This window comes from Buteo buteo, chromosome 26, assembly GCF_964188355.1.
Source record: "Buteo buteo chromosome 26, bButBut1.hap1.1, whole genome shotgun sequence".
Classification (NCBI taxonomy): Eukaryota; Metazoa; Chordata; class Aves; order Accipitriformes; family Accipitridae; genus Buteo; species Buteo buteo.
In genome coordinates, this window is record NC_134196.1 from 5,220,820 (window position 1) to 5,233,450 (window position 12,631).

Genomic DNA, 12,631 nt, shown 5'->3' on the forward strand with positions numbered 1-12,631 from the left:
AAATCTGTCCTAGAGAACTAATTATACTAATTTTGTCCTGAGAATTCACAGGCTAAATTTCTGTCTGAGACTGATTAAAATGCCTGAGTTAATACCATTGCAAGGAGAAGAAAAAGCTGTAACAGGAGCAGTGCCATGACTACAAATGACAATGGGAAAGAGAGTAAGTTGTGGTAAGTGTTGGCTAGGAAAAATGAAAAAAAAAAAAAAAAAGATAAGTAAGTGCCTGTTTTTACAGCAGTGTATTCATTGCACTGATATGCAGGATTTAGATATGACAGACCACAATGAAAGCCTAAAAAAGCAGCTAATCTGAAATCATCTGTCCTCCAAAGCCAGACCCTGCACTGAATGAAACACATGCAGGAGCACCTGATTTACAACCCCAAAAAATCATGTCCAGCTTTGGCAGAGGGATGTGAGGAGTTTGTGAGGCAGGTGTGTATGTCTAGCTACTTATCACAGTCACTGTTTTACTGTTTCTTCTGTCTTAATAATAATAGTGGGCAACCTCCTTTGTAGTCTGTGCAGCCCCAGCCTAAACCCTCCAGTGTTACCGTTACAAGGTCTCCATGTTTTGCTATTTTGAGGTATTTTTGAGACACGCATATTTCCTGAAAGTTTGTAGATAGTACTTAATAACTGGTCCAAAGGGGCCATCCATTTGAAAGTCTATTTAGTTCCCAAATCACAAACCTAAATAATGCTGCTTAAGAAATTTTTATGACCTAACTGGAAAGTAAAGTAAAGGGTTTTTTTCTCAGATATTTTAAGATTTTTTTAAAAAATCTGTCTAGATTTTTTAACTGCATCATAAATCAAAGTACATATGCTGCAAATACTATCGAAAAATGAATACTTGCAGAACCAACATATTATTTTCTTAAAATCTTAAATTATTTTAATGAAATTTGCACCTAAGATCCACAGGCAGTCACAGTTTTAATTCTAACAGACAGGAAATACTGCTATAAAAGTATCATTAAAATTCCTGGGTTTTGGCTAATATAGTTAGGCTGGTGGACTCTCCACTGCACGGAGCTCTGCTCTGGAAATACCTTTGTAAAAAATATGCTCAGACATGTTTAGATGGATCGGCTGTTTAGATGCCTATTCTGTGGACAAACATTATGCAGAAGGCCACACTATAATCCATAACGATTTTTGCTGTCCTTAACGCAGTAGTTGATAAGCTTGTTCTAGCTGTAATCTTGTTTCCCTGCTGCTGATTTCATGCCTCCTCGACTACCAGCATAAGCACCAGAAGAAACCAACTCTCGGCTGAGCTCAGGACAGTACTTGTCATTGCTGTGACCCCTGCTGACGGGAACCATTGCCTTCAAACCTAGAGATCAACCCTTCAAGACCACTGAATGTGGGATTAAACACGGGACTACATGTTAGGCTTCGCCCTGCTTCTTCAAGCCGCTTCAGCATCACGAAGAATCCCTGAAATGCCTAAGTGGGTGTCGGGATCTTCTTCTTCCAGCAGGTCACCTCTGTGGGTTCTCCCTCTGCCTGACCATGGGGGGACCAACAGCCCCACGCTGACCAGCACGGGCTGTTCTGGCGGTCGCCGGAGCTACTGTGGACAAGGGAGTTCTGAAATTATTTCAGGCCTTCCTAAAACTATACTGCAGGCCAGAAAAGAAAGCTCTGGGAAGCAAACTATAAACCTTTTTATCACCCCTCCCGTCCCAGCTGCACTATGAAAAACTACAGGAGAGGCAAAAATTTGGAATTTGAGGTGACATCATTTGATTGCAGAGCATGACAACAAATGGTTAAATCATTCTTTTCACTTAAAAGCTCCTTTCACTTTAATATTATTGCTAATAACTTTCCCATGCAGGATTGCAATGTCTGATTGTTTATCTCATCTATATTAGCCTCTCCTGTTTTATTCATAAGTGCATACAAATGAAAAAATGGATGTGTAATAATGGTTATGTATAACTCTGTTGCAAGGAGCTCTCTATTGACAAGCTTGCAAATAATCTGCTTCTATTGTCTTAAATTTTTGTTGTTACTGGATCCACACTGATTGCTTTGTTAAAAACAAGCACCCCTGCCACACCTGCTACTATCCCTCTTGAAAAAAAATTCATCTTTCTAAGAAAAAAAGATTACTATTTTCTGAATTTGCTTTTCATCTGCTACATGTGCACGCTGTCACATGTTGTTTGCTGAAATCAAAGCAATAGCATAGGAAAAGCCTTCTGTTGAATCTGTCCTGGCCAGATTCCGGTTTCTGCCACCTGAGGCTCACGCCACAAGGAGTATCTTCTCTGTGAGTGGACCCTTTGAAATCAAACTTACCCCTCACAGAGCAAGCCTTTTTCTGTAGGGAGCAAGAGCAGCAGAGTTTTGTCATTTTAGGACGTCACAAGTTGCTTTTCCTGAAATTACTTTTGCAGAATGTGCTGTAGTTACAACCAATGCTGACAGCTTCCCCTTGCCCCTCTGAGTCTTTTCATCCCCTCTCAATCTTCCTGCAGTGGCAGAAATGTTTGTCAAGCTGTTGCTGGACTGCAGAATGGGACTCTGGCTTATGCCAGTTACCCTTAAGCAGGACTCTACTTGTGTGAGAAATGGTTTGAGGAATTTATTGCCTGATAGACCAATCTACAAATGCAGAGTGCGTGCATGTGTGTACGTGTGTGTGTGTGTGCACGCATGAGCATGTTGAAGGGAGAGGGGGGGTTCCCAGTGTGGTCACAAATCAGACTTTTGCCCTTTCTCTGACTCATACCAGTCTATCTTACACTTTTGTAAGCACGACTTCTCCATTTTGGAAGAATATGCGACTGACTTCTTCACCCCCACACTTTTTCAGGATAAAACACTCATTGCTACAACGCTGCGGTTACTTTCAATGTCGTAATGCTGGGTTGAGAGAAAGGCTTACAATCAGAGCTGGAGAGCCCTTATCCCTGCCTCGCTGCAGAGTGCCGCTTTACAAGTGGGCTGGATCCGTAAGACAGCCCTGAGCCCAGGTCTGAGCCCCAGCTCAAGTCCAAACAAGTCTTGTGGCAACACAACATGAATGGCAACCCGCTCTCAAGGACTGGCTTTAGGGAAATAAATCAGGCCCAAGATACCCCTTGACAGGCACCAAAGGGCACTCACCCTGCAGCGAGAAGGGGGCTAACGGCTTCTGTCTCCGTCTTAATCCACGTCAAGCAGCCAAAGTCCTTCCGAGAAGGACTCCAGTACCGCCACCGTAGCTTGAGGGATGCCTGCTTGAAAACTTGACAGAACGAGGTGGGAACTCACAACCAGGCGCTGGGGTCTTGTGGGGAGCTGCGTGGACATGCAGGGCCGGCTACGGACTGTCTGGGTTACACCTGCCTCCTGGAATAGCAACTTAATGTCTCTACAGCTGTAACTACATATTCAGAGCAAAGACTGAAGAGAGCTAAAACATTAATAAATGTTTTATGCATCCCATGGTAAGCTTTCCTCTGCAGAAAGAAAAACAAAGAGACAACCTCTTGCTATATGCTTTCAAATGCTTGCTAAATGACAAAAAGAATGTGGCATTTTAATAACATCAACCTACACTAAAAATAAACTTTATACATAGAATGGATTGTTGATATATTTTATGTACTGGAAACAGGACTCTTCAGCTAACAGGTGAGAGAAAGCTTATGCCAGTCTAAGGCACATATACAGCTTTTTGGAAACAAATACCAATTATTTCTCTACTGTTACTTCTTTATTAGGTCAATGCCAAACAGTGCAAAACCATAGCTAGAACTGACAGTGGAATAGGAAGAGAACAGACTTAACGCTTTTCTATGCTGAAAGGCTTTAACAAGATACCGCTTAAAAAGCCTGTAACACCTTCACACTTCCTTGCATTTCCTTATTCCGTCAGGAATTGTTTTTCCCAAACAGGAAAAAAAAATATTTAAAAATCCATGCTGTACATGTAGTGTATTTATTTTCATAAACAAATATGTATTAATTCAGCTTCTAGGACCAGAACAAATTTTTTTAAAATCAAATAATTCTAATTCTTCTCCTTTGAACTCTTGAATCTTCCCACTTACCATAAAGAACACTCAGTAGCTTCCTTCAGAAAAAGCTGGGAAAAGAGCATGTTGCAATAGTTGCAGGGTGTGTATGTGTGTGTGTGGCATAGATAAAAGTAGTTGTATTTCTATTACTTATTTCCATTATGACAGAACTCACAAAGTGCTAGGCTCTCTCCAAACCAATGGCGAGAAACAGTTCCTGCCAAAACAACATGAAAGAAATGTTGTAAAGGTTGCATTGCATTGCTTAAAAGTTAGGAAATATCAGAAGCTGGGTTGCCAGTACAACCTTAGTTCAACCCTTTTGTGCATATTCATTATGATCCAGTCTTTAATTACATGATCCCATACTCTTTTTCTTTATTTTCTCTCCCTAGGGCCCCTGCTTCATTTAAAGTATCAGATGGGCTGAATAAGGCAGTTGTTAAATGTTTACATTTATCTTCTTCAGCACCCTGCCGTTAAGGTATCGGGGAGTATCTTGCACTATTGACCAGGCAAACTGGCTCCTCTGTGCCTGGAGCTGCAGAGGCAGGAGTAGCCAGCTAGGACCTGGCCAGAGAAAGCAAGAACCACTTCATATATCCCAAAACGGACAAGCGCCGAAGAAGTTCAGAGCAAAACAGCAGATCAGTGAGACACGCTGGCATACTGGCAGGAAGCTAAGGTACAAACTAGCAACAGGCTAAGGCACGGCCAGTTTCTCTGATGTTCTCCACTGAAGTCCTGTCAAGGAAAGCTGACTTTCCCTGATCCTGGGAGCTGTATGCCAAAGTCTTCATCATCGCTAAGAGCCTGCATACTTTAAAGATGAGGATCTTTGGGAGCATTTCACAGCAGGAAATGGCAGCAGCTCCTTTGCTATCCCACCACAGCACTGAGATGGAGGCGGACTTGCCTAGACTGGGAAAACAAGACGGTTCTCTGCATCAGCTGCTCCTGTTACCTCGTTCCCTCCCACAGCTAGGGATGAGGTCCTGCTGGCAGGCATCTCGCAGAACCTTGGCCTCGCAGTTACTCTTGAACTGCTTGCTGGCTGCACAGTAAGAACACCGAGGTAGTTCATTCCTCACTAGTCGACTGGATCTGTATGCGCAGATTTTGCCTTTCCATAGACAAGACCCTCTTTATGCATGCTGTAACTGTCTGGAAGCAATAGGAACTATCAAAACTTCTTGATTGCTAAAGGGGTCTGAAGGTATTGACTTTGCAGGAGATCTGAGGGAAATTCTTTGATGGTCTAGCAAGTTTTTTTTAAAAAAAAAAAAAAGATAAAAAAATCCTTTCAATTTCTTCCCCTCCCAGAGTGTGGCATGAGGTGCGTGCTGCCACATTATGTTCTTAGAATTACAATTCAAGGGGAATGATTCAAATCTGAACCGGACAGCCTTGCTGTCTGTAACAGTTACTGCTGTAGCAAGCTGAGGAGAGCTTTTTAAACCTCATGCTTTGGGGTGCTACTACATAAGACCACTTATCTACTTGGGAGTTCCTAAAACTCCTTCTCAGCATTTGATTCTGGCTGCAACTAAGTAGAAGAGATGAGAAAATGGCCCAGATAAAGCTCAGGTCTAAGCAAAGGTGGCAAATATTATACTCCTTTTTTTTTTTTGGAAGTATTTCCAGTAGTTATTTCGGTGTAATTGCAGTGCTCTGAGAATAATGTTGATTTTGCACAAGAAAAGTGGTATTTTCCAGTAGGATAATGGACGTTGTGAAGGGGCAGAGAAGCGTCAGCTGCTTCGAGGTTTGAAAGAGCAAATTCCAACCTATAAGCAGAGCAGAGGTGGCAGCTCTGGATACACCTCACATACACTGCGGACGCACTGAGAAGAAGGGACGGTTGGCACCTATGGAGCAGCAAAAGGAGGGGCCAGGTTGGCAGCTCCTCCCTTCTCACAGGACAGAGGGACAGTTCATGAGCCCTAATGTAATATTCAGAGGTTTAGCAGGGGGAAAATAGATGAGACTGTGCTCTAAAACCCACACCAACATTTTCAGTATGCAGTAAAGCTATGAGTTTGAGCTCTCAGAATTATCTTTTGAAGGTGTTTTGCAGGTCTCCCTTGGGTATAGAGAGTCAAAGACAGTCTCTTGAGGCTGAGAGTCTACAGTAGAATAGATCCTGAGTGCAGAGAAAAGACCAAAAGCGCTATTCAGGCACACCTCTAACACCAGACAAGCAAAAATGGTGTACTTTCATCTTTTATTCAAATTATTTCACACGTGTATTTTTATATATTTCATTACTGAATTATTTTTACTGAAAAAGAAATCTTAGGATTTAATTGTGTGTTATTGCTGTGCCTTTAATGGCCTGATTTCTGATCTTTGACTGGAAGAGCTGTACATGTAAATACCAGGCTGTATTTCATTAGCAGTTTTGCATAGGGGCAGGGCATATATCCTAGGGGAAGAGTGAGTTTTCTATCAAAGAAGCTACACTTTATGTTTTTAACAAAAAGAAAAAAAAAAAAGGAGTTCTGCTGCTTCTTTCATCTCCCCTTTGGTTCTGCAAAAAGGGACACACACGGCATTGGGAGGCTTGAGGCTTTACACTCCTCTTGGCCATCGCTAGCTGAGTAACGCACCTCAGTCTTCCCATCCACCTGGGGCTTTTCCCCTTTCAAAGCAAGAAGCAGAAAAGCCGGGATAGCTGTACAATCCCGAGGGAGAACATACCCCTCAGCAGCGCGCATGAGGTGCACAGAAGACTACAGGTTGTTCTTTCTGGGGTGTCCTCAAAGAACCAGGGCTGAGGTTCGGCCAGTGGCCGCTGAGAAGAAGACACTTGCCCTGCTGACCAGCCGTTCCCTTCGCTTGGCTTGCCCCCATCCCCTCGGTGGCCCACCAGCTGCCCACAGGCCCGGCTTTCCTCAGGACCCTCCCGGTGGGACACCCCGCTGCGACCACGGTAAACGACCCTGAGGACAAAAGCCACGCTCGGGCCCACCGGGACAACTTTTTTTTTGGGGGGGGGGAAGCCACCTCGCCTTGGCCGGCTGCGGGGATCAATAAACCCCCCCGAGGCTCTCTGCCCGACCCTGCCTTGAGGTGGGGGCTCCGCGGCGGGGCAGGGCCGGCCACAACGCACCGGGAGACGGGCGGAGGGAGTCGGGCGGCCTGCCATCCCTCACCTCGCACCCCCCCCCTCTTCTTCTTCTTCCTCCTCCTCCTCCTCCTCCTTCCTCCCGCCCGCCCCCGCCGCTGACGTGGCTCTGCTCCCCCCAGATACAGCGCACGGCCGCCGCTCTCGCCTCCCTCCCGACACCGCAGCGGCGGCCGCTCGGCGGTTCTATCGCCCTCTTACGCACCCCGCGCAAACAAAAAAAAAAAAAAAAAAAAACCCCAACAAAAAAACCACAAACCCAAACAAAAACCCCCCCAAAACAAACAAAAAAAAAAAAACCAGGGGGGGCGGCCGCCGCGGAAGGCGGGAAGCCCTCACAGAGCGGGCGGAGGCGGGAAGCCCTCACAGAGCGGGGGGGCGCGCGCTGCCTCCCCCCCCCTTCCTCCACCCACCCCCCCCGGCCGCGGCTCTATTTGTTTACAATCGATTACGTCACCCCCCCCGCTCAGCCGGCCCCGCCCCCTCCCACCGCCCATCACCGTGGTGCGATCGCCCGATTGGCGGCGGCGCGGCCCCCCCCCCCCCCCCTCCCCGCCCCTCCTCCTCTCGTCTCCCTCCTCCGTCGCCCTGACGCCATTTCCGCCCGTCGGCGGCTATAAGATGGAGCGGTCGGCGGGCAGCTCCCTTCGCCCCTCGCAGCAGGAGATGCGGGGTGAGCTGCCGCGGCCTCCCCCCTGCCGCAGGAAGAGGAGGCGGAGGCTGCCGCCCCCGGGATGTGATCTGGGCTCCGCCGCCCGCTCCTCTCCCAGTTAGAACCGCTCCGAACTCCCTGCTCGGCCCCCCCCCCCCCCCCAGCCCCCCGTCCCGTCCCAACGCCGGCCGCCCCCGGGGGGAGAGCTGGCTGCCGCCCGCCGCCGCCTCCATGCATCCCGCCCTGTACACCCGGGCCAGCATGATACGCGAGATCGCCGCGGCCGTGGGCTTCATCTCCAAGTTCTTGCGGACCAAGGGGCTGATGAACGAGCGGCAGCTGCAGACCTTCAGTCAGAGCCTGCAGGAGCTGCTGGCAGGTGAGCCGAGCCGGGGAGCCAGCCGCCGTGCCGCGGACGGAGGTTTACCTCCCCCGCCCCCCCCCCCACCAGCCCCGTCGGGGCCGCGGGTGGCACCTCCGTCCGCGGCCGGCCGGAGAACGGGGGTGTGTGTGGAAAAAAAAGGGGTAGAACAGCCCCTCCGAGGGGCTGGAGCTGCCGTGGTCCCATTCCCGGGACCCCCCCTCCTCGCCCCCGGTGCCGAGCAGGCCCCCGGCGGGTGGGGGGAGGCAGGAGAGGGCTGTAAACAAAAGGGGCTCGGGCGTCGTGCAGGCAGCCCCCCCCGCCTCGTCTCGGCTTGGTAGACAAAGCTTTCAGAGCAGCCTAGACCTGGGCTCTGCTCGCAGGGCTCAAACCGCCCGGTTTCCGGAAGGAAAAATACTCCAAAGTTGCTTTTTTTTTTTTTTTAATTTTTTTTGTTTGTCGTCAAGTAAAATTCAGCGGTGGACGATGATTTTCGGTTCCCCTTTCTTCTGGAAACATCTCATAGCCACCCAACAAACCCCGGTTAGGATCGAATACCGACCGAGGGGTTTCTTCGCTGCCCTGTGGGTTTTGTAATCCCGAGCCCGTGTCCCAGTGTGCTTAATGGTGGCTACAAGTAGCCTCAGACCGATAGTGTTTTGGGTGGGATAAAACTCCTAAGGTAAGTGAAGTCATTGGTATCTTGCCCTGGAAAACAGGCTGGGAAGAGCAGTGGTGAAATACAGCTTGAGTCAGTCGGTAAATGCTGCCCAGCTCCTTCCCTAGTTATTTTTGGGTGCTCTTAGAATGTGAGGAACATGGGTGTGATCTCAAGAGGATGCTGGAAAGGTGCTTTTTTTCCTTCTTGGTTTACGGAGTTTTGAAGCCCTTGAGTTTTTCTGCTATGTATGTAATCGCGTCTGTATTTTTGTATTTGTTTCTGCAAATGCCAGGAAGTTGCACTTCACTCCTTTCAGATGGCAGACGTTGTTCTCTGTATATGGTAGCACGAAACAGTAACTTTGTACATGAGTACTTCGGAAGGGACTTTGTACTTCTGCAAATCCTCAGCAAAAATAAAGGCTACAATGTTTTTTTGAGTCACTTGATGCTAAAATAATAAGCTTTTCAACATCTCGAGGTGTGAAATTTGTGAGAGAACAATGATCACTGTAGGTCTTTTTGAGCACAGAGTTAAGGAGGATAATCTTTTTTTTATTTTTTTATTTTATAGAACATTATAAACACCACTGGTTCCCAGAAAAGCCATGCAAGGGATCAGGTTACCGATGTATCCGAATCAACCATAAAATGGATCCTCTCATTGGACAGGCAGCACAGCGGATTGGATTGAGCAGTCAGGAACTGTTCCAGCTTCTTCCCAGCGAACTCACTCTATGGGTTGACCCGTATGAAGTGTCCTACCGTATTGGAGAGGATGGCTCCATCTGTGTGCTGTACGAAGCTGCACCAGCAGGAGGTAGCCAAAATAACACCAACATGCAAATGGTAGACAGCAGAATAAGCTGTAAGGAGGAACTTCTCTTGGGCAGAACTAGCCCTTCCAAAAGCTACAATATGATGACTGTATCAGGTTAAGATATAGTCTGTGGATGGATCACCTTAAAATGGATGGATAAATTTGGTTTTTACTTTGGGTGGGCACCTCTGGGGATGGATTATGGAATTTAAACCATGTCACAGCTGTGAAGATCTGGCACGCATTAGAGTGGTATACTTTAAAGTGACAGTGCCATAGTTTGGACAGTACCTTTCAGTGATTTAATAGCCTGTGAGTCAAAATGATTGCAACTTGCTAGGGAGTGAAGAAGATCTAGGAAGGGTCAGTTTCTCCAAGACATCTTAATTTCTACACCAATTTTCAACCCCAATCTGTATTTATAAAGTGATTCTCTGCAGTAGGTCTTGCAGAGTAAATTTGCACTATTACATTTATTAATTGTTAGCATTTTTGGCAGCTCAGTAACAAGACTTATTGTTATGAACACCATAGTACTGGAAATTTTATTTTTCAGACTTTTACCTAGCACTTACAAATATGTATAAATGTACATAAGATAAACTAGTAAGGATGACCTGGGGAAATGGTCACATCTTTACATTGGCCTCAGAAGTAGCAAGTGATCAGAATCTGCCATGGCAACAGGCTTTAAAAAGACCATATAAAGACACTGTCTGAACTGTGGTGTTAGCACCAGCCAGCTATCTGTACATTTGCTAGCTTGTAGTTTTCTAAGACTGAGTAAACTTCTTATTTTTAGAAAGTGGAGGTCTGGTTTGTAATTTCCTTGTTCTTAATTGGGTAAAAGTCTTTTCCACAAACCACCATCTATTTTGTGAACTTTGTTAGTCATCTTTTATTTGGTAAATTATGAACTGGTGTAAATTTGTACAGTTCATGTATATTGATTGTGGCAAAGTTGTACAGATTTCTATATTTTGGATGAGAAATTTTTCTTCTCTCTATAATAAATTGTTTCCTATCTTGGCATTTTAATTAATCTCTTGTCGTGATTACATAGGATCAGTTAAACTATTTTTGTCTCACAGTAGAAATGAAATAGGTACTATAAAGGCTTAAGAGCATCAATGGCACCCTGATGCTAGGGCACACGTGGTACAGACATGGATTAATGAAGACCTCGTATATAAATGCTTGGGAAGTTTAGGGAAACACAATGATGTACATGTCACTTTAAACCTTTTAAAATCAGTCAATGTGGAAATAACTCCAGGGCCAGTAATTCCAGGATATGAGGAAAAGGTACAGAAATAACATCCACCAGAGATGACTTGAATAAATCCAGAGGATTAAAGTTTACTTGGCTTCCTGATGAAGGATATAGCAAACCTAAATGTCCATTTTGACCTACTTGCTCACAAGTTCTCAGTTCCTCCCTGATGGATTCCCTGCTCAATAAGAGTTTCTGGGACAAATGTCCCTTAGCCTTAAGAGCAGGTTAACCACTCTACAGAAAGGTTGCTCGCCTTTTGCTTTCTTCAGATGCAAGACTTTCACTTTAGAAATCATTAAGATGGGATTCAACAAAAGGTATGTAGATCTTTTTTCCCAAACTTAAAAGGTTGGTTGAGGCAAAGTGAGAAGCCCATACTTATATGTGTATTCAAAGTTAATGAATGATGTGGAGATGTGATTCACTTAAGCACCACACTAATGTCATTTGTATACAGCACAGCGGTTAGTTACACTTGAGAAAAATTCCTTACCACTTTCTTTACACTTGTTAAAGTGCTGGAGTAAAACTCAAGAACTTTCTGTTCCTTACCTCCTGTGTACTTTGTTCAGTGAGTGTTTAATAAAAGGCCTACCCAACTTGGTCACTTCAGTTATGAGAACTGCAGCTGTTGCTCTGAAGGAAAAGAAAACAATCATTACTTGCCAACTAAACTTGCTAGCTACGGATAGAACTGAGCTTCAGACTCGCCATGCGTTGTGGCAGCTCCTGCTCAACTATGAGCCTTTACAGTGTGGCGATAGTAATGTGTTGTATCTCCAGTCCAAACCTTTGTCTTCTGATCTGTGATATAACTGATTATATATAAGCAAAACATAAGATGGAACTGTCTAGCTTTTTTTATCAATTTCTTTCCCACTGTTTGTTTTTGGTTTTTTTTTGAAAGTTCAGCTTTACAAATACTATTTTTACCATGATCTGCATATGTATGTCAACATTCAGCACTTCAAAGCATTGCTAGGGCTTCTCCAGTACTATGACTTTCTGGCATAGACTGGTGAAAGCATAAGTGCTCCTGAAGCAGGGAACTTTAAAGAGCTTGCTCAGGATCTGGATCTGGCAATAAGAGATCTATTACCAAAGCTTCAGAATAAGCTTGCTTTACAGCACAAGGGTTACTCATGCGTAGAGTTAAAGTTTAGGTTCACATCTCGATACCTTAAAAATTCTACTACTTTTAAGGTGATGCTTTCAAGTTGTTAAGTCTGTAAGCAAGATATTTATTCAAGCAACAGGAGTACTCAAAGACATTTCCGTTGGGTTATGTGTCCGTAGGCAGCATAAGTATATACAAATAGAATGAAAAACGTTGAGCTTGGCTTCGTGTAAAGCTATATTAAACTCGTGAAGCTCGCTGCTGACTGAGCTGTGCTTGGTATATCGTGGTGCTGCCTATAGTCTTTTCTGCTGCACAGTAAGAACAGCATCAGAAAGGGTGGCTGTATAGTTGTCTTCGACATGCACGTTATGAAAACATCAGCTGTCGGTACTTTCTTTTTGATAAGTTAAGCATAGCTTTGCGAGGCAACAAGTATTCCATCTGCGAGTCCGGCATGCGACACTGAACCAAGAATGAGCCTGCTCCCTGAGATGGTTAACATTTTAGTCCTTTTACGGTAGGGTGCTTTCATTCATGACATAATTTTTAACTGCAGCTGTAACTAGTAATTGGTACAACCTGTGTCCTCA

The 12,631-nt window shown here is 45.3% G+C and overlaps 1 protein-coding gene across 1 annotated transcript; it reads left to right on the forward strand.

Moving 5' to 3' along the window:
* Positions 1-7,786: 7,786 nt before the first annotated feature.
* Positions 7,787-10,683, forward strand: BTG1 (BTG anti-proliferation factor 1). The gene is made up of 2 exons (XM_075058120.1): positions 7,787-8,183; positions 9,400-10,683. Exons 1-2 carry the CDS (start codon positions 8,036-8,038, stop codon positions 9,762-9,764), a joined length of 513 nt encoding a protein of 170 aa, XP_074914221.1. The 5' UTR covers positions 7,787-8,035; the 3' UTR covers positions 9,765-10,683.
* The last annotated feature ends 1,948 nt before the right edge of the window (positions 10,684-12,631 follow it).